Raw genomic sequence first — 25,300 nt, forward strand, 5'->3', positions numbered from 1 at the left:
TCAAATATATTGACTTGCAGCTGGTGTAGAAATAATGTAGAAATCATTTCTGGGCTCTCAATGCCCATTCCCGACACCATTTCCATTTCATTTTATTGATGTGCTAGAATGTTCATTTGTTGTCGTTCAGTAATGTGGACAATAATCTGCTACTGTGAGGAATATTTTTGTGTTGCTGTTATGAGTAAGTTGTATTGAGTACATGTATTCACCTCCAGCTCCAGCAGTATCAGTACTACAGCACGGGCCTGCTGTCCACACATGATAGTTTCTACGAGCAACAACGCCATGTCCTGGGTCCCAGCAGAAAGAAGAAGAAAGAGGAAAAAAAGATCAAGGGTGAGTTGGCAGCAATTTTCAGTTGTTTCTTGAGTTCCTGCCATTGCTTCTACAGTGTTGGAGGTTTTATCTCTGCTGTTTCCTCTAACTATATGCTTGATTTTTCTGTCTTGGAAGATGAACTGAGGGTTGTTTGATACAAGGAATGCTGTACAATGCATTCTTTGTAAAGGAGAGGACAAGAGGTCAGAGGTTTGTTGAGCTTTCAATAAGATAGAGAGTTTGCAAATGATTTGGTTCAGCCTGAGTATCCTTGGAGCGGGCTGAAGTTGTATTTGAGAGAACCAATTTAATTGGTAGGAAGGAGGGTTCCAATTCTTTGGCAATGGCAGAATCCAGGGAGGTAGTGGGATTGTAAAGTTGCCCATTATTAGTGTATATGAAAAAGGCATGCAGATGCCAGATCTACAGATGTCGTTAAGATGAAAAATAGGAAGAGACTGCCAATAAAACAAGTCCATGCTGGCCAACGATTACCTGCACACTCCTATCATACACACTAGGGAAAAATTACAGAAGCCAATTAACCTATAAACCTGCAGGTCTTTGGAATGTGGGAGGAAACTGGAGCACACAGAGAAAACCCACGGGGTCACAGGGAGAACATAGAAACTCCGTACAGACGTCCTCAGGATCGAACCCGGGTTTCAAGGCAGCAACTCTACCATTGTGCCGCCTTGGTTGGCAACAAAGGCAGATGGGAGGGCGTAGATTTTTTTTGATGGCCGGTTCAACCACAATAAAAATTTATATGGTAAACATGTACTAATCCTTTGTTGAAATTATAGTTTGATCTTGGTTTGACTTGCCACTGCTTGGGGCTCATATTGCACATTTATAAAGCTGGTTTCACCTAGCCCAGGAAGAGTTATGGTGTATTTTGTGAGCAGTGGGGGTGGTGATTTGACGAGGGAGTATTGAGTGCAGTAGTGGGGTATATCTGGGTGGTTCGTGATGTATCTGAGGAGGTGAATGATGCCGTTAATATCTTTTCAGCCAAACTAAAGAAAGTGAAGAAGAAGAGGAAGCGTGAGGAGGAGCATTCTTCTGAAGAATCCCCACGAAGGGCAGAGATGAAAATATTTGCCAAATTCTCCCACGATGCCCCTCCTCTTGGCTCAAAGAAAAAGCACCTTAATTTAGAGCAATTGAACGCACGGCGACGTAAGGTGTGGCTCACCATCGCAAAAAAGGAGGTACCGAAGGTGAGAGCGCTTGCAATGTTGATCAGCACACTTGAGCAAATGCCAGTACTGATCTCCCTTCACTACATGCTGTGACAGAGTGACACAGGTTTCCTGCTTGTTTCTATCTATTACACAATAAGTTGATGCTGCATGACTGGAATGGAAAAGAAAAATCAACAAAGACCTGTAGACTAGTGGTTGGTAAGATTTTTGAGTCCATTATAAAGGGTGAGGTTTCCGAGAACTTAGAAGCATGTGATAAAATAGGCCGATGTCAGCATGGCTTTGTGAAGGGGAAATCTTATCTTGCCTGATGAATCTGTTGGAATTCTTTGAGGATGTAAATACTAAGATGGACAAAGGAGTGACAGTGGATGTTGGTTACTTGGATTTTCAGAAAGCCTTTGATAAGGTGCCACACGTGAGGCTGTTAAAGAAGGTGACAGAGGGAAAGTAGTAGCATGGATAACTTTGGCTAGAAGGCAGAGAGTGGGAATGAAGGGGGCTTTTTTCTGGTTCAGTAACTTGGTAAGAACAGGGAAGAAACTGTCTCTGAATCTGGAGGTATGCGTTTTCAAACTTCTGTACATCTTGCCTGATGGGAGTGGGGAGAAGAGGGAGTGTCTGGGGTGAGACTCGTCCTTGTTTATGCTGGTCACCTTGCCGAGGCAGAGTGAAGTGTAGATGGAGTCAGTGGAAGGGAGGTTTGTTTGTGTGATGGTCTGGGCTGCGTCCGCAATTCTCTTTTCCCAAACCTAGCTGTGATGCATCCCAATAAACTAGGATCTGTGGAGGTTGGTGAGAGTTATTGTGGACATACTGAACTTTCAAAGCCTTCTAAGGAAGTAGAGGCTTTGATGTGCTTTCTTGGCCATTGCCACGAAATGGCTGTTCCAGGAGAAGTTGCTGGTGATATTTAGGAGCATGAAGCTTTCAACTGTCTCTATTTTGGCACTGCCAATATATACCGGCATATGCGTACCACCGCTTCGCTTCCTGAAGTCGATCACAATCTCCTTTGTCTTGCTGACATTGAGGGAACGGCTGGTATTGCTGAAAAGAACAGCAAGAAAATTTTAGAATTTATTATAAGATGCACAAACAATTTTTAAGAGGGAAAGAATATGAGAGTAATCTAAAGAGAAACTGAGAAGTTGTTATTGGTTTGTAAAATGAGAAAAAAATTGCCAAAAGGTAATAAGAGAAATGCAAGTTAATATTGGTACCCTAAAGGCAGAGAGTGGAGATATTATTGTGGAATTGCAGAGAAATTACACACACTCATTTTCTGTTTTCATCAAAGATGCACAAAACCACCAGGTAATGGTAGAAAACAGGAGACCTAGAATGGATGAAGAGCCAAATCAAATTGACATAGTTTGTTTAAAGAAGTGCTGATAAAACTAAAGCGACTGAAAACTAGTGATATTCACAGATTGGAACATAGCAAAGATAAGCCTCTAGAGAAATGTGGAAGGAATTCAGGAAGAAAAATGCCGCTAGCAATTATTTTAAAAGTGATTACAGCGCACTTAATAACACGAATGGGCAGTGTTGGCATGGATGTACGATAGGGAAATTATTTTTGAGAAATATATTGGTCTTTTGAAGTTGCAACCGGCAGAAATGGTACGTAGAAACAGGCAATATAGTAGTCTATTTGGATTTTCACAAAGCCTATGATAAATGTGCCAAAGTGAATTTTGAGCTTGTGGGTCTCTGGCTCATGTACTGGCACGGATTAAGTATTAATTTACTAGCAGACGAGCGTCAAAATAAACATGTTATTTGCCGTTTGGATGCTGTGATGGGTGGATTGTCACAGGGTGGAGGGGCCCCACATATTCACAATCCACTTGGAATTATTTGGGATAAGGAGATGCAGTGGAATGTATCAAATGTACAAAGAATACAAAGCTAGATATCAATGTGAGAAGAATGCAAAAGGGCTTTGGTGAAATATGGATGAAAAAATGGCAGATAGAATCTCACGTGGAAAAATGTGAGGACAGGGAAAACGTAAATCGCTGGGTTTTTTTAAATGGTGAAAAATTGAAGTATTGATGTTCATAGGAACTTGGGTAACACTGAAAAGATATGGGCAGGTACAGCAATTAGGAAGTTAAACAGCTTGCTGGCCTTTTGGGGACATAAGTAAAGAGAATTTGAGGACATGGGTAAAGAGAATGTTGTGTTTTTAAGTTGGTTCCTTGGTGAGTTGTTTCCAAATACACAGGACAAGATGTTAGAAATCCAAAGTGCCAAATGTCAACTTGCTCCCGGTGGTAATGGGAGGCTTATGCACTCACCTATGCTCCTCCGATGTTGAGAAAGGCTGGGCAGACACGTCATTGGGGTTATCAAGTGGGCACCTACTTTCATCGACGTTTCGCTGATTGGACCCACGACGTCTCCAGTAGGCTCAGCAGTGCATTCTGGCGTCCCAGAACCACCCCCCTCTGCATCTGCCTAGCCGGCTTATTTGGGAGACCAGATGGGGTCTTTCCTCTTCAGCCAGAGCCACTGGCTACCTGTCACCGTTCTGCCACCTGTGATGTTTCCTTGATAGCCTGGCGTAGGGCTTGTCCGCTGATCCCCAGGTCCTTCATCAGTCTTACGGTAGATGTTGCCACAAATCCTCGACATCCAACTTCTACCGGGCAGATCTTTGCTCTCCAGCCCCGCTGTTCTGCCTCCGCTGCAAGGTCTGTGTAGCGCAGTTTCTTTCTTTCAAAGGCTTCCTGCACAGCATCCTCCCAAGGGACTGAGCTCCACAAAATACACCATGCGCTGAGAGTTGGACCAGAGGACAAGATCAGGCCTCAAGTTGGTGATGGCTATCTCTGGTGGAACTTTAGACAGCGGGGATATTGTCTAAAGAGGTTTCCTGCATTCCTTGTGGTTCGAGAATATTCCTTGCAGAATATAAACATGAAAAGGCATGGAAGGAGATTAACCCAAGAGAAGTGTGGTGAAATACAGGAGGCCGTATGGCAATTTTGGTCTGTTCTGCTCTGCTCGGGGCAGGGAGGATATGTGTCATGTTGAGGAATATGAGACTTTTATTTAGGTTGTGTTTTTTTCAGGTTTACAAGCAAAAATCCTCGGCACGCAACATGATTCTCACCAACACCAAGAAGGTAGGTCTGACTCTCAGAAACATGGCAAATGGTTAAACTCTCCTTCCACCTGGTGCAGTGGATGAAGCTTTGGGTACATCAGGCGGTGGGGAGGGGAGGAGCAGGTCAAGATTTGTGGGGTGGGTTATTTTCCTCAAGTTCTACAATTGCTCATATTATATGTTTGGAACTTAATAATGGTTCCTTGAAAATTGAACTATACTTTATCATAATCATACTTTATTAGCCAAGTATGTTTTGCAGCATTCGAGGAATTTGTTTTGTCATACAGTCATACCAATAAAAAACAACAAAACACACAAGATATATTTTAACATAAACATCCACCACAGTGACTCCTCCACATTCCTCACTGTGATGGAAGGCGGAAAAAAGTTCAATCTCTTCCGTTTTGGTTCTCCCGCGGTCGGGGGCCTCGAGCTTTCCGTTGACTGGACGATCTTGACTCCCGTAGCCGGCGGCAGACCCTCCGTATGGGTGCGATCAAGGTCCTGCGTTGGGGGGGAATGTCAGCTCCCCCGTGCCGGGCGATCTACCCCGGGTCGAGGCTGGTCGAAACTTTCTGTGACTGGAGCTTCTCGACATCGGTGTTTACCCGAGACTGCGAGCTCCTCGATGTGGAAATCCGCAGTTGGCGAGTCGATCCCAAGCAAGGGATCGCAGGCTCTGATGGCAAGTCCATGTCCCCGTGATGGGGCTTAAAGTCAGTCTCGAGCAAGGCCGCCAGCTCCATGATGTTAGGCCGCATCTCCGGCAAGGTAAGAGATTGAAAAAAGGTTTCCCCCCGATCCCCTCCCTCACCCCCGCATAAAACAAACCAGAGAACATTTAACGTACTTTTAAAACACACTAAAAATAACAAAAAAGATGAAAAAACAGACAGACCGTTGGCGAGGCTGCCATTGCTGACGGCACCACCCGGTGGAATGATATCAGCAAAGATGAATGCTGACTGCAGTGGGCAGAACTTTCTGCCCACAGTATTGTAGGAAGATTTTGACCCAACGCTGGAAGCTGCTTCACTTGACCGCATGATAATGGCTAAGGATATGCGGCGTGAATGTTCTGTGCAGATTAGATTGAGTATCATGGACAATGAGCAGTTTAGTGCAGCATGTAAACCATAAAAGACAGTAACAACTACTATTGATGGTTGAACCATTGAATTTGATTTTATGGATCTGCTATGTTGGTGTTGTTTTGGTTTCTTTCACCAGCTAGCCCACCAGTGCATGCGAGAAGTGCGGAGAGCTGCCATCCAGGCACAGAAGAACTGTAAAGAAACGCTGCCTCGAGCTCGCAGGCTGACCAAAGAGATGTTGCTATACTGGAAAAAATATGATAAAGTGGAGAAGGAGCATCGAAAACGGGCAGAGAAAGAAGCTTTGGAACAGCGGAAGCTGGATGAAGAGATGCGCGAGGTTTGAAGTTTATTTATTCATTTTATTCATTTAACAGTTGGTAAAAGACCACAATTGGCATGGTAAAATCCGAGAAAACACGGCGAATCCACTCAAGATAGACCCCATAACGATTAACAAGTGAGAGATCTCAGATTTCACAAGTCGAACCAAGGTGCACATGGTATCTTTAAATTGGAAATTGCTGAAATGTCCTTGCATAAAGATGTATTGCACGAGCGAAAGGTAGACACAAAACACTGGAGTAACTCAGCGGGACAGGCAGCATCTCTGGAGAGAAGGAATGGGTGACGTTTCGGGTCGACACCCTTCTTCAGAGAGAAGGGATGGGTGACATTTTGGGTCGACACCCTTCAGAGTTGCATGAGCCACATGGGAGCTGTTAGGGAAGTGCTGAGAACTTTTTTACCAATGTGGATTTTGAGCTGGAAGGAGGAGGAATGATTTTTAGTTTGTGGGGAGGTTTCAGCTAGGAAGCCAAGTACAGGTCTAAGGGGATTTAACATGGAGCTCACTTCAGGGGATATCTTCAGTGTTGGTGCTGAGATTAGTATTGTTCATTATCGAATTTGCAGCTGAGGCAGAAACAGCTGCTCGAGTTTCCAGCTGCCAAAGGAACACAGGGTCAAATGATGAGAAGGAGGCAAACAAAATCTAACTATTTGTGGGGGTTTTTAATGGTCATTACAGGTATAACAGAGCTTTATTTGTCGTTCGGTACCAAAGTACCGAACGAAACTACATAGCAGTCATAGAAAAAAAAAAGAACACAAGACACATAACCCCAACACAAACGTCCATCACAGTGACTCCAAACACCCCCTCACTGTGATGGAGGCAACAAAACTTCCACTCTCTTCCCCACGCCCACGGACAGACAGCTCGTCCCCGACCGACCCGCACAGTCCCCGCACCGGGCGCTGAAACGTCCCGCGGCCGAACCGGGCGATGAAAGGCCCGCGACCAAGCCTTGCGCAGCTAAGTCCCGTGGTCGAGCCGCACCGGGCGATGTCAAGTCCGCAGTTGAGCCGCACCAGCGATGAAAAGCCCCGCAGCCGAGCTGCACCGGGCGATGTTAAGCCCCGCAGCCGAGCTGCACCGGGCACTGTTAAGCCCCGCAGCCGAGCTGCACCGGGCGATGTTAAGCCCCGCAGCCGAGCTGCACCGGGCACTGTTAAGTCCAGCGGCCAAGCCGCACCGGGATGTTAAGTCCAGCGGCCAAGCCGCACCGGGATGTAAAGTCCAGCGGCCAAGCCGCACCGGGATGTAAAGTCCAGCGGCCGAGCCGCAGCGGGCGATGTTGGGCCCCGCAGCCGAGCCGCACCCTGCGCCGTGAGGAAGAGAAAAGTTCCCCCCCCCCCCACACCCACCCCCACCCACCCACACCACCACCCCCTCCCACACATACACAACCAAAAAAAAAAATATAAAAACCATCCCAACACCGACACACAACAAAAAAAAGACGGACAGACTGCTAGTCAGCCGCTGCCGTTAGGCGCCGCCACGCCATTGCACACATTCACCAGACTAATGCCTGGGTCAAGATTTCCATTGAGATCATATTGCACAATTGATTTGTGTTCACTTAAGATTGTACTGTTGATTTAATTGAATTCAAAATGCAAGTGCAGAAATGGGAATGGTTCATTTATGTAAGACTCCTCTTCACAAGAGAGACATAGCTTGTAGCTGCGAATACTTCAACATTTTGAAGGTGTCAATAGCACCAGCTTTGGGATATTGTGGGGTCCCAACAAAGGCTGAACAATTATGCCAGTGTTTTGATGGTGTATTTTGATCCACTACTGTCACTTGAGTAGTTGACCAGTTGAGTAGTTGAATTGGTGACCAGTTCAGAAGTGAAGACGAAGGAATCTGAATTCTGGGACATGGCATTGATGCTGCATGATATTTTTCTAATCCTTCATGTTCTTATGTGGCGAAGCATGTGAAAATTGTTGGCAATTTTTTCTTCATAAATCACATTTTAAGGGTATTGGTTAAAGATCCGTCAAGTATAATCTCAGAAATCTTCAAATATTTGTTGGAGTCCTAAGAATACAAAAGCAAGCCTCAAAAATAATTGATTAGCACCCATTAACATACGCCAAACTTCTTTTTTTCATTTGATGCTAGGCATCTCTACAGCTGCTGGCTGCCTTTCTCCCTGGAACTCTATCATCCCTACAACCACAAAACTTTAAATATGCTTTTATTGACTTCTAGGCGAAAAGACAACAGCGGAAGTTGAACTTTCTAATCACACAAACTGAGCTGTATGCGCATTTCATGAGCCGGAAACGAACGACTGGGACTGATGCATTGCAGGAGGAAATTTTGATGAAGCTGGATGACAATGTATTGTACAGGCAGATTGACATAGGAGGAGGAGTTATGGTTAACGTCAGTCAGGAAGATTACGGTAAGAAAATAGTGATTTTTGAAGTGTTGGTGAGTGATGTATAATACATGTTTGATCATGACATGGAAACCTCTGTCTTAACGACAGTGCCTTGGAGTCCTTTTATATGGCCTCTAGGTAGGATTGATGGAGCCATTTTAACGTTGCTCTAACAATGTTCCAGTCTTGCTTTGTCTCAGTTAAATTGTTTCTTTACCTGTAATTATTAGTTTTCCTAATGACCGTGAGATTCAACATCTTGTTAAATCTCCAGGTAGAGATTAGTTACCTAATTACTAAATGATGTGCAGTTTATTGCTCTCAGCCATTGTCACATTTTGTTGCAATAACAGCATTTAAAATAACATTTTAGGTACATGGATACGAAAGAGTTTTCGGGTGAGAGAGAAGAACATAGAAAATGGGTGCAGGTGTAGGCCTGTCGAGCCAGCATCGACCTGGTTCTGGGGTGGGAAATTGTAGTAGCTTAGATGGGGCATCCTGGCTGGCATCCATGAGTTGCGCCTAAGAGCTTGTTTCTGTGCTGTCGGCTCTTCGTCTAACATGGTTGGGGTTGGGGAAGAATGTTTGCAAAAGAAGACTTCATGCAGCAAGCTGATCAGCCTTCAAAATCTGTCAATTTATCTTGAAATAAACATCATGTCCCAACCCCCTTTGCGGCTAACAAAAAGCTTTTTATTAGATGTGGCCATTGTTCTACTGTGAAAATGGCAACCAATTTGTGTACGCGGATAGCAATGTGAAACCAAATTGTATTATGTTAGTGTAGAAAGGAACTGCAGGTGCTGGCTTATATTGAAGACAGATTCAAGTGCTGAAGTAACTCAGCGGGTCAGGCAGCAAGTCTGGAGAAAAAAGGATGGGTGACATTTTGGCTTAGGGACACTTCCTCAGATTGAAAATAGAGGGGAGGGAACTGGAGGTAAGAAAAGGCCCGAACAAAGCATGTTAGTGTTGTTTCACTGTCAAAATTTCGATCGGGTCAGGGCAATAACTGCAACTTGCATGAGGTTTGTCAAGGAGTCATGTGGATCTATGACAGGACAGATGAAGCCTCGAAGTAATATCTCCTTATCTCGTCTGATTGTGCAGCACTCACCACTGCGCGGAGTGTCAGCCGAGTCTTGTGTTTGTCTCTGGAGGATGGGATGTTAACAGCTGCGCCACAGCTAATTTAAAGGAGTGATGTGTGTTGATGTATTTCACAGAGTCTGTTGAGTTTCCCCAGCTGCGACCTGGATAACAATTAAACTAGTACTTCTATCTTCACACCCAAGTCATTTTCCAAAAATATTAGGGTTCTTGAAGAAACTAAAGGAAATCAGTATTCTAGGTTGAAACACTAGTCTGGGCCATTCTATGGTGCGTCAACTACATGTTTTGAATTTGTAAAGGATGAGGTGTCAAAACACTTCAAAAGTATCAACAAAATTAAACACAGTCAACATACATTTGGAGCCTGGATCATACAGCATTGAAACATGCCCTTCGGCACAACATGCCCATGCCCAAGATGCTCCATCTAAACTAGTCCCACTTGCCTGTATTTGACCCATATCCTTCTAAGTCTTTCCTATCCATGTACCTGTCCATGTACACGCCTATGCTCATTAGCTAATATACCATCACCCTTTGTGTGAACAAGTTGCCCCTCGGGTTCCAATGAAATCTCTCCCCTCTCACCTTAAACTATGTCCGCTGGTTCTTGATTCCACTGCTCTGTGCATTTATCCTGTATATTTCTCTCGTGATCTTGTGCACCGCTATAAGATCACCCTTCAACTTCCTGGCAACATCCTGGTAAATCATCTGTCCCCATCCCAGCTTAACACCATCATTCCTATAATGATGGCCAAATGGTGGCCAAAACTGAACACAATTTAGTCTGAAGAAGGGTCCCGACCCGCAACATCACCCATTCTTTTTCTCCAGAGATGCCGCATGACCTGTGGAGTTACTCCAGCATTTTGTCTATCTGCAATTCTTTGTTTCCACAGTACTCCAAATGTGGCCTCATCAATGCCTTGTACAAGCATAACATAATAACACAACCTCTATACTATAATAACCCACTTCTATATTATAACAACCCAACATCTGTACTCAGTACTCTGACTGATGAAGGACATTGTGCCAAAGCCTTTCTTGACCACCCTATCGACCTGTGATGCCATTTTCAAGGAACTATGTACCTTCACTCCTTGATCTTTCTGCTCTTCAACACTCCTCAAGAGCTCTATCATTAACTGTGAAGGTTCTGCCCTGGTCTGACCTCCTCAAATGCAACATTTTTTTATCTGTATTGAACTTTATTAACCGTTCCTCAGCCCACCTGCCTGACTAATCAAGATTGAGTTTGATGAACTAACAGAAGTTTTTTTGGAGGATTTATCTTATTAAATAGATGAAAGATAAAAATTTGAGGTATTTGGATTTTTAGAAATGTTTTGACAAAAGTTTCACCTGAAAGGTTAGTTTAAAATGGAAGCACTTGGTTTTGGGAGTAATGCTTTGTCATGGATTGAAATAGGTTGACAGGAAATAGTGGGCTGCTGTGTCTGTAGCAGTGTGTGTGGGCCTTTACCTGGGCTTTTGCACTGCATTTGTCAGTAGCTGTAGTGCTGATCACCGTATTAAGTCTCTCCATGACCAGTTACTGCAAGGTCGTTGGGCCGCTAGTGACTGGATCTCTGACTGATAATCTCACCCAAATGCATAACATGTCTGTTTTTGGATGTTGATATTTCTTTTTACCGTGTAGTACCACTTAAATTATTATTTTTTGCATTTGTTCTAGACGTTTGAATTTCCTGCCCTTATTTTAAAATTGTGCCATCACCTTGCCTCAGTTTATCACATCAAACTTGGTGTTCTATTTTTCTAATGTACCCGCCAAAGTACAATAGTGCTTTAGACAATAGGTGCAGGAGGAGGCCATTCGGCCCTTCGAGCCTCAATCAGTACCCCGTTCCTGCCTTCTCCCCATACCCACTGACTCCGCTATCCTTAAGAGCTCTATCTAGCTCTCTCTTGAATGCTTTGATGACAGACTGCTCATTGAAGGTCATTGAAGGTCTTTGGAGATTTCTATTCATGCACTCCTCCTCTTTCCAACAGCCCCCACACCCCACTCACCCTCCTGCCCATCTATCCCATTCATCTGACTTGACGACCGTTTTGTCGGACACTTGCACCTGGTCTGTCAAGGCCTCCTGGCCCTCCCAGTTCCTAACCATTTTAACTCCCCATCTCATTCCCATACTGGTTTTTCTGCCCCGGGCAGTCTCCATTTTCAGTGTGAGGCCACACAAACTGGAAGAACAGCATCTCGTATTCCACTTGGGTAGCTTACAACCTAAGGTATGAACATTGAATTCTCCAATTTTAAGTAACTAACATACAAAACCCCACCTTGATGCACAACAATTTCTGCCCTTCCACCCACATTCTTTCTTGCACTTCTATCCATATCTCACACCTTTTGTCTTTTCATGCCTGGCATTTGTCCGAAGATCTGTCTATCGAAAACATCCCTCACCTGTGTCTAGCTATCACTTGCCACGTTTTGTCCTGCCCCTGCCAACCTAAAATGTCACCTGTCCATGTTCTCCAGAGATGCTGCCTGACCCGCTGAGTTACTCCAGCACATGTTTTTTTTCCCTGTTTTCAGACCATGATCATCAGTAATGTCTTTGATTCTTTGGCCACAACACTCCCCTACCTCTAAACCATGGTGGATTGGTGGAGCCAGTTAATTTCAATGTTGCAGCAGGAGAATTAGAAAGCTAGCCGCTGCATTAGTGGAGCCAGTTAATTTGAGTGTCTGAGCCAGAACGGGGAAATTTAATAGCTAGCTGGAGGAATGGTGGAGCTATTTGATTTCAGTGTCGGAGCGGGAGAATTTAAAAACGAGCTGGTGGATTAATGGATCCAATTAATTTTGGTGCCAGAGACGGAGGATTTAAAAGCTAGCAGGTGGAATGGTGGAGTCTGTTAATTGTAGTGTCGGAGCAGGAGAACTTAAAAGCTAGTCGGTGGATTGGTGGAGAGAGTTAATTTCAGTGTCTGAGGAGGAACAGGAGAATTTAAATCTTTATTGGATGCGTGAACAAAAAAGGTTTAGTTGAGCAACAAATAAAATATTGGGAAATAATAATAATGACAATACGTACTTTATTCGTCCCACAACGGGAACATTTGCAGGGTTACAGCAGCAAAGTGGATAGCAAAAATAAATAAGCATTCATTAAAAAAATAAAAATAACGGGAATTATCTTGAAGGATGTGTTGGTAATGAGACCACGTTAAGGTGAAGTGTTGTGTGGAGGGTAAGTGGCTCGGGTCTTCAGTGAGGAGTCTTGAGACAAGACGGTGAGCAGAGGGGGACAGGAGGAAAAGATGCAGTCTGCTGCTGTGTGAGATTCTTGTGATTTTTCTTTCTTGGTTTAGTATGATGGTGATGGCAGGGAGAATGGTGCAATGTTCCCCCTGCAGGATGTGAGATGTCAGGGAAACTGGTGTCCCTGACGGCTACACCTGTGGGGCTTGAGCTACATCTGATGACCTCGGGGATCATCTGAGAGTATGAGTTTCTTAGATAAGACATAGCGAAGTGGTCATGCGTCGGGTACAGCAAGAGAGTATGTGGGTGATGAGGAAAGGGATTAGAAAGAGTGCAGATGACCTCTGTCACCATTCCCCTTCAAAACAGGTATGCCCTTTTGGATACTGTGATCACTTGCAAAACGAATACAGGGAGATAGGCAAAAGGCAAAAAGGCACCACCTGCAGGGTAGTGATCTTGGAATTACTCTTGGTGGCATGTACTAACCTGAGTAGGAATAGGAAGAGAGGACAGAGGAATGTGTGGCTGAGAGGTTAGTGCAGGGGGCAACGATTCAGATTTTTGGACCATTGTGATCTCTTCTGGGCAGGGATGGGTTGCACCTAATCTGTTGAGGAACTAATATCCTGGCAGGCAGGTCTGCTCGTGCTACACATGTGGGTTTAAACTAGTTCGGCAAGGGGGCAAGATCCAATGCAGGACTGAGGCAGGTGAAAGGCTGGAAGTTGATATGGATGGTGAGGAAAGAAAGTTCAGTGGACAGATTTGGCAGGAGCACAGCAGGTAGTGAGGAAGGACTGTTGGATTTTAAATTGTACTTATTTTATTACGAGAGGCCTGACAGGTAAGGCTGATGAACTCTGTGTGGATAAGTACGTGAAGCTGGGATGTTGTACCTTTTACAGAAACCGGGGATACGAAGGGGATAGGACTGACAGCATAATGTTCCAGGGTACAGGTATTGTAGGAGAGTCTTGTAGCTGCCTACAATCTCCTGGCATATTTGCTTTTCTAATTCCCATAGTCAATGGGAATTAGAAAAGAAAATATGCCAGGAGATTGCAGGCAGCTACAAGACTAAGGTTATCGTAGTTGGGGATTTTAACTTTCCCAACATAGACGGGGACTGTAATGGTGCAAAAGGCTTAGACGGGGTGGAATGTGTCAAATGTGTTGAGCAAAGTTTCCTCAGGCAATATGTTGGGGGCCTTGCATGGGAGAGAGCAAACCTTGATCTACTCTTTGAAATTGAGAAGGGCAAGTTCAGTTTAGTTTTTGAGTTTAGAGATACAAAGTGGAAACAGGCCCCAGAGTGGAAACATGCAAAAATACCCGGACAAAACTCGCATGCTCACAGGGCTCATGCAGACTCCACACAGACAGTACTCGTTGTCAGGATCGAACCGGGGCCTCAGGCATTGAAGCAGCAGCTACTATACCCCTCTGACTGAAATGACTGCAGTGTTTGTGGGTGAACCTTTTACGACCAGCAACCACTCTTCTATTAGTTTTTAAATAGTTATGGATGAAGACGGGGCTGGTCTGCAAGTTAAACTTTGGTATTAGACAGAAACATGCTTAAGTTGAATGGAGTGGGTTGTTTGAGGGCAAAGGAACGTTTGGAAAGTGGGATGCTTTTAAAAATGTGATGTGTTAAAACCATTGGCTTGGAACCATAAGGCACATGGCTTGGAAAGGTTTAGAGGGATATATATGGGCACAATGTGGACAGGTGGGACTCGGGTGGATGGGGGCACCTTGATCGACATTGGCAAGCTGGTCCGAAGGGCTTGTTTCTGTGCAATATAACTTTGACTCAATGACTAGTTCGGGGCATGCATGTTAGAGTGAAGGGCAAGGCAGGTGGGAATAAGGAAGCTTGGATGACAAAGTAAATTTAGACTTTGGGGGGAAAAATAAGGAGGAATGGCAGCTGGAATCGTGTATCACTGAAAGCTTTTCGGCCACTGAGGAGCATATTTCAGAAGGAAATCAGGATGGTGTAAAGGGGACGAGATAGCTCTGGCAAATAATATTAAGGAAAAATCCAAAGAGATTTTATGTATATTAAGGGAAAGAGGGTAATTAGAGAGAGAAGAGGGCCTGGAGAAACCAATGCGGTAATATACGTGTGGAGCTGCATGAGATGGGCAAGGTCCTCAAAGAGTATATCACCCCTGGTTTTATTGTGGAGAAGGACATGAGGACTGGGGAACTTGGGACAGTCAATGGAAGTGTCTTGAGGACAGTCGGTATTACGCTCAAGGAGGTGCTGAAGGTCCTAAGGCGAATGACAGTAGAAAAATATCTTGGGACTGATCTGATATATCCGAGGACACAGTGGGAAGCTGGGGAAGAAATTGCAGCCACCCAGGGCGAGTTGTATGAATCTTCATTATATGTGGGTGAGCTGCTGGAAGACTGGAAGGTGGCTCCTGCTGTGCCACTGTTTAAGAAGTGTTTCAAGGAAACGCCTGGGAGCTATAGAACAGTGGGCCTAACTTCTGTGGTAGGCAAGTTACTGGAGAGTATTGAGGGATCACATCTATATGCTTTTGGATAGACGGGCTGATTGAGGATGGTTTTGTGCATGCCTGATCATGACTCATGATTGAGTGTTTGAATTGGACAGAGCTGTAAACATTGTCTATATGGATTTCAGCAAGTAATTTGACAAGGTTCCACATAGTAGGCTGTGCTGGAAGAGTAGATGACAAGGAGACCTAGCCAACTGGATAGAAGATTGACTTTATGGAAGGATGCAGATGGTGGTGGTGGAGGGTTGGAGGCGTGTAACGAGTGGTGTGCCTTAGGGATGGGAGTTGGGCCCATTGCTTTGTGCAGTTTATATTAATGATTTGGATGAGAATGTAGAAGTCATGAATAACAAGTTTGCAGATGACTAAAGTGGGTGGTATTGTAGATAGTGAAGATGGTTATCAAAGATTACAGCAGGATCGTGAGCAGTTGGGCAAGTGAGCTGAGGAATGTTTAATGAAATGCAATGCAATTAGATGAGAGGTATTGTACTTTGGCAAGTCAAACAAGGGGAACAACGTCACAGTGAATGGCAGGGCTCTGGGGGGTGTTGTAGAGCAGAGGAATCTGTACAGGTACATAATTTCTTGAAAGTGATGTCACAGATAGATAGGGTGGTCAAGAAGACTTTTGGCACATTGGCCATCATCTGTCAAGGTGTTGATTATAGAAGTTAGGATGTTCAGTTAAAATTGTATAAGACATTAGTGAGGCCATATTTGGTGTATTGTTTTCAGTTTTGGTCACCCTGCTATGGGAATGTCATGGTTAAACTGGAAAGAATGCAGAGATTTATGAGGATGTTGACAGGACTTGGCCTGATCTGTGGGGAGATGATGAGCAGTTTAGGACTATTCGTTAGAGTGCAGGAGGACGAGGGTTGATTTTGTTGAGGTGCATCAAATCATGCGGTGAATAGAAGGGTCTCGACCCGAAATGTCACCCATTCCTTCTCTCCCGAGATGCTGCCTGACCTGCTGAGTTACTCCAGCATTTTGTGAATAAATACTTTGGGGAATAGATAGGGTAGATGTACAGATTTTTTTACCCATAGCAGGGGAATCAAGATCTAGAGGGCATATGTTTAATGGAAGATTTAATAGCAATCTCAGAGGCAGCACAGTGGTGCAGTGGTCAAGTTGCTGCCTTGAAGCGCCAGGGACCCAGGTTCGATTCTGACTGTGGGTGCTGTCCGTACGGAATTTGTGCGTTCTCCATGTGACCGTGCGGGTTTTCTCCGGGTGCTCCGGTTTAAAGAAGCAATTCAATGTGTCTGAGATGACTTGAAGGATGGGGAGTTTGAGCAACAGATGAGAAAGGTATTGTGGGAGATTTTGCAAGACTGCATGATCGAGAAAAGCTGGACAAATAGCTTCTCTTTGAAAGCTGTGACACCTTTGCTTGTGCGTTACAGTTAATCTTCTGTTACTCTATAATATGCATATGAAACATTCGTGGATCGTTTTTGTGGCTGGGACCACTGGGAAAATATAAGAAAATAACTGCAGATGCTGGTACAAATCGAAGGTATTTATTCACAAAATGCTGGAATAACTTAGCAGGTCAAGCAGCATCTCGGGAGAGAAGGAATGGGTGACGTTTCGGGTCGAGACCCTTCTTCAGACTGGGAAAGGCTGGTTCACCATTGAGATGGACGAGGCACTTTATCAGCCCAAGTTCCAGGCTGAGCACAATAATGGAATGTTTGTCAAGGTTTGACATGTATAGATGGGGCATCTAATTAATGGGCATTAATTAGCATATTTCTTTGTTTTGCAGATAGTGAATATTACAAAGCACAGGCGCTGAAGAATGCGGAGGATGCTTTTCGAGTGCAACAAGCTCGAGTGAGTGACTCGGATCTTAAGTCAAATGATGTCATTCATTGTGTTTCAGTTGTGACAGCCTGGCCTCGTCCCTGGGTGCAGGCATTGCCGAACAGTGACGGGTTTTGTGAAGCACCATATTTTCTCCAAACTTGTTTGGAAGGAATACAGGATGTAAACTTGGATTGCTTATCATACGAGAAATATGCAGGTAGCTGGGAATTGAGGGAGGAAGGTTGTAGGGCAGTGGTTGCCAGCATGTGGACCTGACATTGGTTAAAGCACCTGTCATTGTTGCTCTGTCCCATATCTCAATTCATAATAATACCTCTTTTTGCACTGGTTAATAAAGTGATAGACTAATTCACATGGCTCCATGAAAAGGAAGTGTTTGACAAGTGAGTTCTTGAGATATGAAAGTGAATGAGAACCATTGATGTGATGTATTTTGGAGTCACAAAAGATAACTGCGGAAGATAAGGCCGAGACCAAACGCATGCTCGGCGATCACTTCGCTCAACACCTGCGCTCGGTCCGCGTTGGCCAATCTGATCTCCCGGTGGCCGAGCACTTCAACTCCCCCTCCCAATCCCAGTCTGGCCTTTCTGTCATGGACCTCCTCCAGTGCCATAGTGAATCCCACCGGAAATTGGAGGAACAGCACCTCATATTTCGCCTGGGCAGCTTGCAGCCCAGTGGTATGAACATTGACTTCTCCAGCTTTAGATAGTTCCTCTGTCCCTCTCTTCCCCTCCTCCTTCTTAGTTCTCCCTCTATCTTCCTGTCTCCACTTATATCCTTCCTTTGTCCCGCCCCCCTGACATCAGTCTGAAAAAGATTCTCGACCCGAAATGTCGTCCATTCCTTCTCTCCTGAGATGCTGCCTGACCCACTGAGTTACTCCAGCATTTTGTGAATAAAAGGCTTTTGAAGTTAAGAGTAATATATGATGGATTGATTAACTAATAGAAAAGAGTAAAGGGTAAGCATGTCATTATCAGATTGATAATCTGTAGCTAATGAGGTAACTTGATGATTGCTGCTGCGTAACATCCAGCTAAGATCTTTATTCATGACATGGTTGCATGGACTGAGTGTAATTAAGCAAAACACAAAGTGGAACTCAGCAGGCCAAGTAGCATCGACAGTGGGACAGGTGCCTTCTCACCTTGACCCGCCCCCAAACTTGGTGTAGTTACTTACATTTATAGATAATTCAAAGATAGTTGGGAAGTGAGTGTGAGATGATCCTCATTTCTCATTTTCTTAACATGGAAGGAAACCATTTGGCCCATCGAGTCTCGGTTTGTGCTCAGAGCAATCCCTCTCTTTCTCTTGCTCCTGTGCCCCTCTCCTGTGCCTCATGAACAACACATGGATTCTCTTGCAATCTGTAAAAAGTGCATCAAACAAAAAGAACAAAGATCAGTTGCGGTTTAGAAACCGCAAAACCGCATGGTGGCGCAGTGGTAGAGTTGCTGCCTTACAGTGCCAGATACCCGGGTTCGATCCTGACCACGGGTGCTACCTGTATGGAGTTTGTACGTTCTCCCCGTGACTGCATGGAGTCATGAGTTTTCTCAGAGATTTTCGGATTCCTCCCACATTCCAAAGATATACAGATTTGTTGATTAATTGGCTTGGAATAAATGTAATTTGTCCTTAGTGTGTAGGATAGTGTTAATGTGTGGGGGCCGAAGGGCCTGTTTCCGTGCTGTATCTCTAAACTAAACGAGTCTAAACTAAGCAAAGAATGGAAAGATTGATGACAGAGGGCTGATAGCAGGTGCAGCAAGTAATTAGGAAAGCTCAGAAGGATGTAATTTATTGTGAGGGTTTGCAAAGGTTAAAAGGGCAGACTTCATTTGTGCAGAATGTCACAAGGTCTCCTCGCTCGGATGCCTCTCCGATATCTATCAATGGCATTATTGATCACATTAAACCATTGGTACATCTGGAAATCTGTACAGGCGGAGGAGAATGATGGTAGATGTTATATAAAGTGCATTCCTGAGTCTGTGCTACTGATGTAATGACCAGACTCTCATCAGGACAGCAATGTGTGCTTCTTTATACCAGTAGGAAGTGTTTCAGCAGGGACAGGAATTGCAAAGCAAGCAGATGTCTATCTCCAGGTAGTGGAGTCTGGTGTAGTACTGCTTTTGCAACAACTGCTGATCTTCCAACCTGCGCTGCTTGACAGTCAAGGGCTACACTGCATGTGGTTACCACTATTTTACTTGCTTGCAGACTCGACTGTTTGATGAAGAAGCAAAGGAGAGCCGCATGGCAGCGCTTCGAGCAGCCAACGAGTCTGGTACGGGCTTTGGGGAGAGCTTCAGTTTAGCCAACCCTTCCATTCGAGCTGGTGAAGACATCCCTCAGCCTTCTATGTTCAATGGCAAACTCAAAGCTTACCAACTGAAAGGCATGAATTGGCTTGCTAACCTCTATGAACAGGTAAGTTTGGTGGCATTGGCAGAGATGCACGTGTTTACACGAGCAAATGTTCAGATGCAAGTGTAATTTGCTTTGTCATTATGTCCTTGCAGTAATTGCACTGTTCATGACAAGCTGTGTGCGTCGGCCTTCTTTTCCATGCATAGGAGGACATTGGGAACTTGCTGAATACTCTTGATGCAGTACCAGGAACACGAGTGCTAATGTCACCTGTGACAAAAGGGTCATTATAACAACACATACTGAGAAACCCATTTTTGCAGCACTGTTATGCTAGGAACATAGTGTGAACCCATCCCTAAAACATAGCCTTCCTGCACCGAGATATGGGTAGTTCATTGCTGACAGCGTATCGGTGGACAGGGCAGTGATACGTGGGCTTCCTGGCATAAAAATGGGAGGGTAAAGGATCCAGTTTCCTAGCGCAACAGCATGCATCCCAAGTGGTGTGTGTGTTATCTGGGTGTGTGTTCCAGAACAAAAAGCACTGTAGAAAGTCATTTCCCTACAGGGTAGCAATAAACATGCATCATCAGAATTCATCTGCTTTTTTCCTTTACCTGGTGATTCACCCTGGGATTGTTTCCATCAATTACCCTGAGCATCACTATTTTCTGTGTGTGATTGACCTTTTAATAGCCACCCAATAGGCGGTTTCCTGTGCCTGGAGACCACTGAATCTTTGAACTTAAATTTGGTTAGTGTTGCCTTAACTCTCAATGAATATTTGCGGCATTTTGTCATTTGACTCAACTGTGACTCAAGTTCATTTTTAAAGTTCCTTCTCTTCTCCCATCAGGGTATCAATGGGATCCTAGCTGATGAAATGGGGCTCGGTAAAACAGTACAGAGCATTGCTTTCTTAGCACATCTTGCAGAGGTGAGATTTATGTTACTATATTTGAGAATGAGAAGAATCCTCACAGAACACTGCTGTGTGCAGCTTCAGATATATTTTGGTGGAAAATCTGACATTTGGGACTTCTTCTGAAACAAACCCCCACCCCCAACTTTTCCCTGCGCCCCTCATTCCACGGCTCTGCGAATATATTGATTTCTTCTATTTGATATAAATTGGTTTTCATTTGTTCTTTTTGTGTTATTCCTGCTCTCTGGACACATTGTTGGAGTATCATCATGAACTTTTTGGAATTACTTGTAACAAGGACCATGTTTCACGTAAAATGATTTTTGCACTATCCAATCGAACACTCCCAAGACATGTGTGCTTCAGGTTATGTATTTTATTAAGCTGCCATTATACCGCACCCACAAATGATCTCAAGGTTCGGCGACGCATTACCTGTCGAGAGCCCTGGTACAGTACAGATTCGGTGTTGACTTGAACTGAATTTCATGGATCTTTTGTTTGTAAAAAATGATTTCTGTTGTGCAGAGAGAAAATATCTGGGGTCCATTCTTGATCATCTCTCCTGCTTCCACTCTCAACAATTGGCACCAGGAATTCTCCAGATTTGTTTCAAGATTCAAGGTAATACGCATAAGAGCATGGTTGCAACTAGGCTGTGCAAATGTTCTAGGCATTGCTGCAACTTCTTATTCAAACTTGAAATTGCATTTTTATAAGCAGAGCAGTGAAGGTGCTATAACACTGCAATGTGCTGTCTTTTTGTCCGGTCTATCTCTAAATGCATTTGGAAGCAGAGACCGTGGTCCAACTACTGCAACACACTATATATTTTTTGGTCTGGTCTTTAATGCATTTGGAAGTATAGGAGGCTATTATAATTCTGCTTTGATGCTAACCGATAACCTGGCAGGTCCAGTAGTGCAAGTGGCAATAGGTTGTGCACAAGATCTGTGTTTTTAGCTAGTTGAAGAACAACATCTCATGATGAGGTCCCAGGCCTTCTCTGACCTTGACCTGTGCCAGTATTGTCGGGTATAGGTAAGTGTGAGGGCAAGTGAGTGGGTATCTTCTTTCCATATGGTTTTTAAAAAACCTATTATTTGGATGTCGCAGTAGGTTTGAGATAAAAGCTCTCAAAAGTCTCGCTTGTTTGGTAGTGCTGGCACTAGATGGCAGTATTACATAATACAGTACTCCACAAATAAGTGTGAGTGCATGCTCTGTAAACCTGGAAATATGGCAGTAAGTAGGACACAAATACCAGTGGGGGGAAAAATGTCTGTTCAGAATCCTTGAGTTTCCTAAGAGAGATACTTTGCTATTTTTGAGGGGCAAAAGAGAATGCTTTTAATGTAAAAAGGTCACAGTAATAACGACAACAGGCATGAAGCAGAAGTTGTGTTTTACAGAGAAGGTTTGCGTTGAATAATTATTCTTGTCTTGCAGAGAGGTTGGACAAACTTACATTGTTTTCTCTGGCGCATTGGAGGTTGAGAGGAAGTATACGTTTTCAAGAGAGAGTTAGATTTAGCTCTTGGGGCTAATGGAATTAAGGGATATGGGGAAAAGCAGGAATGGGGTACTGATTTTGGATGATCAGCCATGATCATATTGAATGGCGGTGCTGGCTCGAAGGGCCGAATGGCCTACTCCTTGACCTATTTTCCATGTTTCTATATAAAGTGACGAGGGACAGAGATAGGGTAGACAGTCAGAATATTTTTTCCCCAGGGAAAGACTGGAGAGTGCAGCTTAAAGGTCCGAGGAGGAACGTGTAATGGAGATGTGCGAGGCAAGTTTTTCTTTAAACGCAGTGGTGGGTACTCTACCAAGGGTGGTGGTGGATGCAGATACAATGGTATTTAAGAGGATGGAGAATGGTATCTTTGGTAGACGCATGGATGTGCAGTGAATAGAGGGGTATGGATCACCTGCAGGCAGAGGAGATTGGTTTAACTTGACATCATGTCCTGCACTGACATTGTGGGCCAAAGGACCTGCTCCGGTGCTGCACTGTTCTATGTTCTAACAATTATTTGTCTTTACTTTGAAGGAATATGATTTTTCTCTGATGCATTTTTATTACTATTTTATGTTGTTTCTCCTGTATGCTGAATTTTTCAATTGATGCCTTATTAGCAAATAGAACAGAGTATCAATTTTATACATTGCCTTTCAAAGCTTGGACCATGCCAATGCTTTTACAACCAAACAATGAGTAAGGTAACTAGTGTTTACACAACAAATCCTTGCAAATGGAAATGAGATAAGTGACTTGGATAATCACTGTTGGTTGAAGAACAAATATTACCTTGGACATTTCTCTGCTTTTACCATGAAGAAAGGCAGGAGGATGGGGGATCTTGAGTTAGTCACTGGAAGTGTCTTGAGAGCAGTCAGTATTACAGTCGCAGCCGTGCTGGACGTCCTGACGTGTATGAAGTAGTATGGAACGAGGTGCTGGAGGAGGTAGTTGAGGCAGGTACTATCGCAACATTTAAGAAACATTTGGACAGGCACATGGAAAGGATAGGTTTAGAGGGATATGGGCCAAACGCGGGCAGGGTTAGACTAATGTAGATGGACATTGGCCGGTGTGGCCAAGTTGGGCTGAAGGGCCTGTTTTCATGCAATAAGACTCTGACTCCATGACTCTATGACATTAACTCTACTTTTAAGACGAGTGTGACTATCACTAAAGATTTTGTGTAGTGCAGAGAAGGCAGTCAAAGCAGTTTAATCACTCAGCCAAATTAAACCATCTGCCGCACTTGCTCTCAATGCAACTTGTCTATTGGAGAACAGAAAGCTGTGTATTGAAGGTGATTCAGTCAGAGTCATAGAAGACAGAAACATGCCCTTTAGCCCACCAAGTATGCTAAACACGGGAGAAGGAAGAGCTGTTGATACAAGCTCTTTACATTTGTCTTCCTTCAATTTCAGGTTCTGCCTTACTGGGGCAACCCACATGACCGAAAGGTGATCAGGAAGTTCTGGAGTCAGGTAAAGTTTATTCTGATTCCTATCTCGTAATTGTGTGATAATAAACTATTGGAGAGTGTTGCACACTGGTGTCAGCAATTCAGTATAATACCTTCCTTCAAATGCAACTGGGTCTGCTCTCTTGACTGTCGTTCAATTTCAAATCTCCAGACCTGCCTGTGATTGAATTTTAATTTATATATGTTGAAACCTGTCAATGAAACAATGAGAAAGTTACTAGGTCACAGCACTGTACGACCTCCTGAGTATCTTGGGTATTAGATGAGGCAAGAATGAAGTTGATTGCAATTCACTCCATGATTAAAGTGACTCATGAGGATTTGTCGTCTTGTTGCCTCATTGGAGTGAGGTACTGAACAGTTGTGAGTACTTTACTGAGGGATCAATGTCTTAAGTAGAAATTGGATTTGAATTACTTTCACTGGGAGTCTTCTGGGTTTCCATTGATTTCAGATTGAGTTCCTAGGCGGAAGGTCTGCTAAATTCATTCTAGACATGTACATAATGAAATTGTGATTCAGGTGATTAAAAGAAGTGATTTCAAAATAAAACCAGCAATATGATCTATTGTGTGCAGAAAATCTAATTCAGAGCATATTGTTTCTTTTATCTAAAAATGTTCCAGGGTGTTTCATGGTGGTATTAGCAAAATATACCATCATGCCACCAAGACAGATACCTGTGAAATGACAAAGCTTCATCATATAAAAAGGGTTTTAGGGAAACATTTTAAAGGTGGAAAGAATGGTAGGCAAATGTAGTGAATAAATTCCAGATCTAAGGATGTTGGTCACTGAAGGCAGGGCTGCCAAAGGTGGAGCGATGATATTTGAGGATGGCAAAGAAGTCGCAAGAGCAGTTTTCTTGGAATGAGATCAAGGATGACATTTAAGAATGGAGACTGAATAAAGGAGTACGTATAGACGAACAAACCCAAGTGATGAATGGAGATCCTGGTGGAAGTTGAGAGGAGGGGCAGTAGAAGTTCAAAAGACCTAGTTTATTGCAGGGAGATAAGGGAGACTACCCAGTAGCACCGTGGAGTAGATGAGTGCTGAGGCAACGAAGATATGGATGAGAATTTCCACATTTTTTGTAGAGCCTGGGCAGAGTGCGATGATATTATGGGGAATTACACTTGGTGTATGTTTTGTAACTTTCCTCGAGTCGATCTGCTTGAAAGTTTGAAACCAGGCAGCTTCAGTTTAGACAGCCGTCTTGAAAGCGATGGAGTTGAGGCCAGGGGAATGGAATTTAAGGCATGGATCTTGGCTAATTCTCTCTGGTCCCTTGCATGTCTTGTGGCCTGTCTGAGCTGTCGACCCAGCTGTGTAGGAAGGAACAGCAGGCGATGGTTTACATCGAAGGTAGACATAAAATGCTGCAGGTTTTGCAAGCAAGAGCTGCAAGTGGCAACTGGGACTCAAATAGTAGATTCCAGTGGCCTGCTCTAGGTCACTCTCATGGCTATATGTCAGTTTACCAGTGTCAAACATGAACAATATTTAAAATATATCTGACTATAGTCCTGTTAATATGAACCTCCAGGTCATTTCTGACTTTTTCATTCCAATGCTAGAGCAGGGAAGAAGCTAACACGACTGAGCCGGTGGTTCTCTTGAGAAGCCACTGGTTGAAGGGCCATTGCCTTCGGTTTTGGTACTGTTCAACTGGCATTATTTAAAAAGATTTCTGGTCTTAAATATTGGATTGCAGACAAGTTATCTGCAGAGCGAGCATGACAT

At 44.0% G+C, this 25,300-nt stretch overlaps 1 protein-coding gene across 4 annotated transcripts in view; it reads left to right on the plus strand.

Annotated features, from left to right (window-relative positions):
• ino80 (INO80 complex ATPase subunit) overlaps positions 1–25,300 on the plus strand; it is a 144,467-nt gene that overhangs the window by 49,835 nt on the left and 69,332 nt on the right. For all 4 annotated transcript variants that reach the window (XM_078406099.1, XM_078406102.1, XM_078406101.1 and 1 more), the window contains exons 6-15: positions 219–339; positions 1,336–1,544; positions 4,613–4,666; positions 5,884–6,087; positions 8,317–8,512; positions 17,175–17,242; positions 19,472–19,681; positions 20,481–20,561; positions 21,078–21,173; positions 23,496–23,555. In XM_078406099.1, coding sequence (XP_078262225.1) covers positions 219–339; positions 1,336–1,544; positions 4,613–4,666; positions 5,884–6,087; positions 8,317–8,512; positions 17,175–17,242; positions 19,472–19,681; positions 20,481–20,561; positions 21,078–21,173; positions 23,496–23,555 — 1,299 coding nt within the window. The remainder of the gene's footprint in view (positions 1–218; positions 340–1,335; positions 1,545–4,612; positions 4,667–5,883; positions 6,088–8,316; positions 8,513–17,174; positions 17,243–19,471; positions 19,682–20,480; positions 20,562–21,077; positions 21,174–23,495; positions 23,556–25,300) is intronic.

This window comes from Rhinoraja longicauda, chromosome 10, assembly GCF_053455715.1.
Source record: "Rhinoraja longicauda isolate Sanriku21f chromosome 10, sRhiLon1.1, whole genome shotgun sequence".
Lineage (NCBI taxonomy): Eukaryota > Metazoa > Chordata > Chondrichthyes > Rajiformes > Arhynchobatidae > Rhinoraja > Rhinoraja longicauda.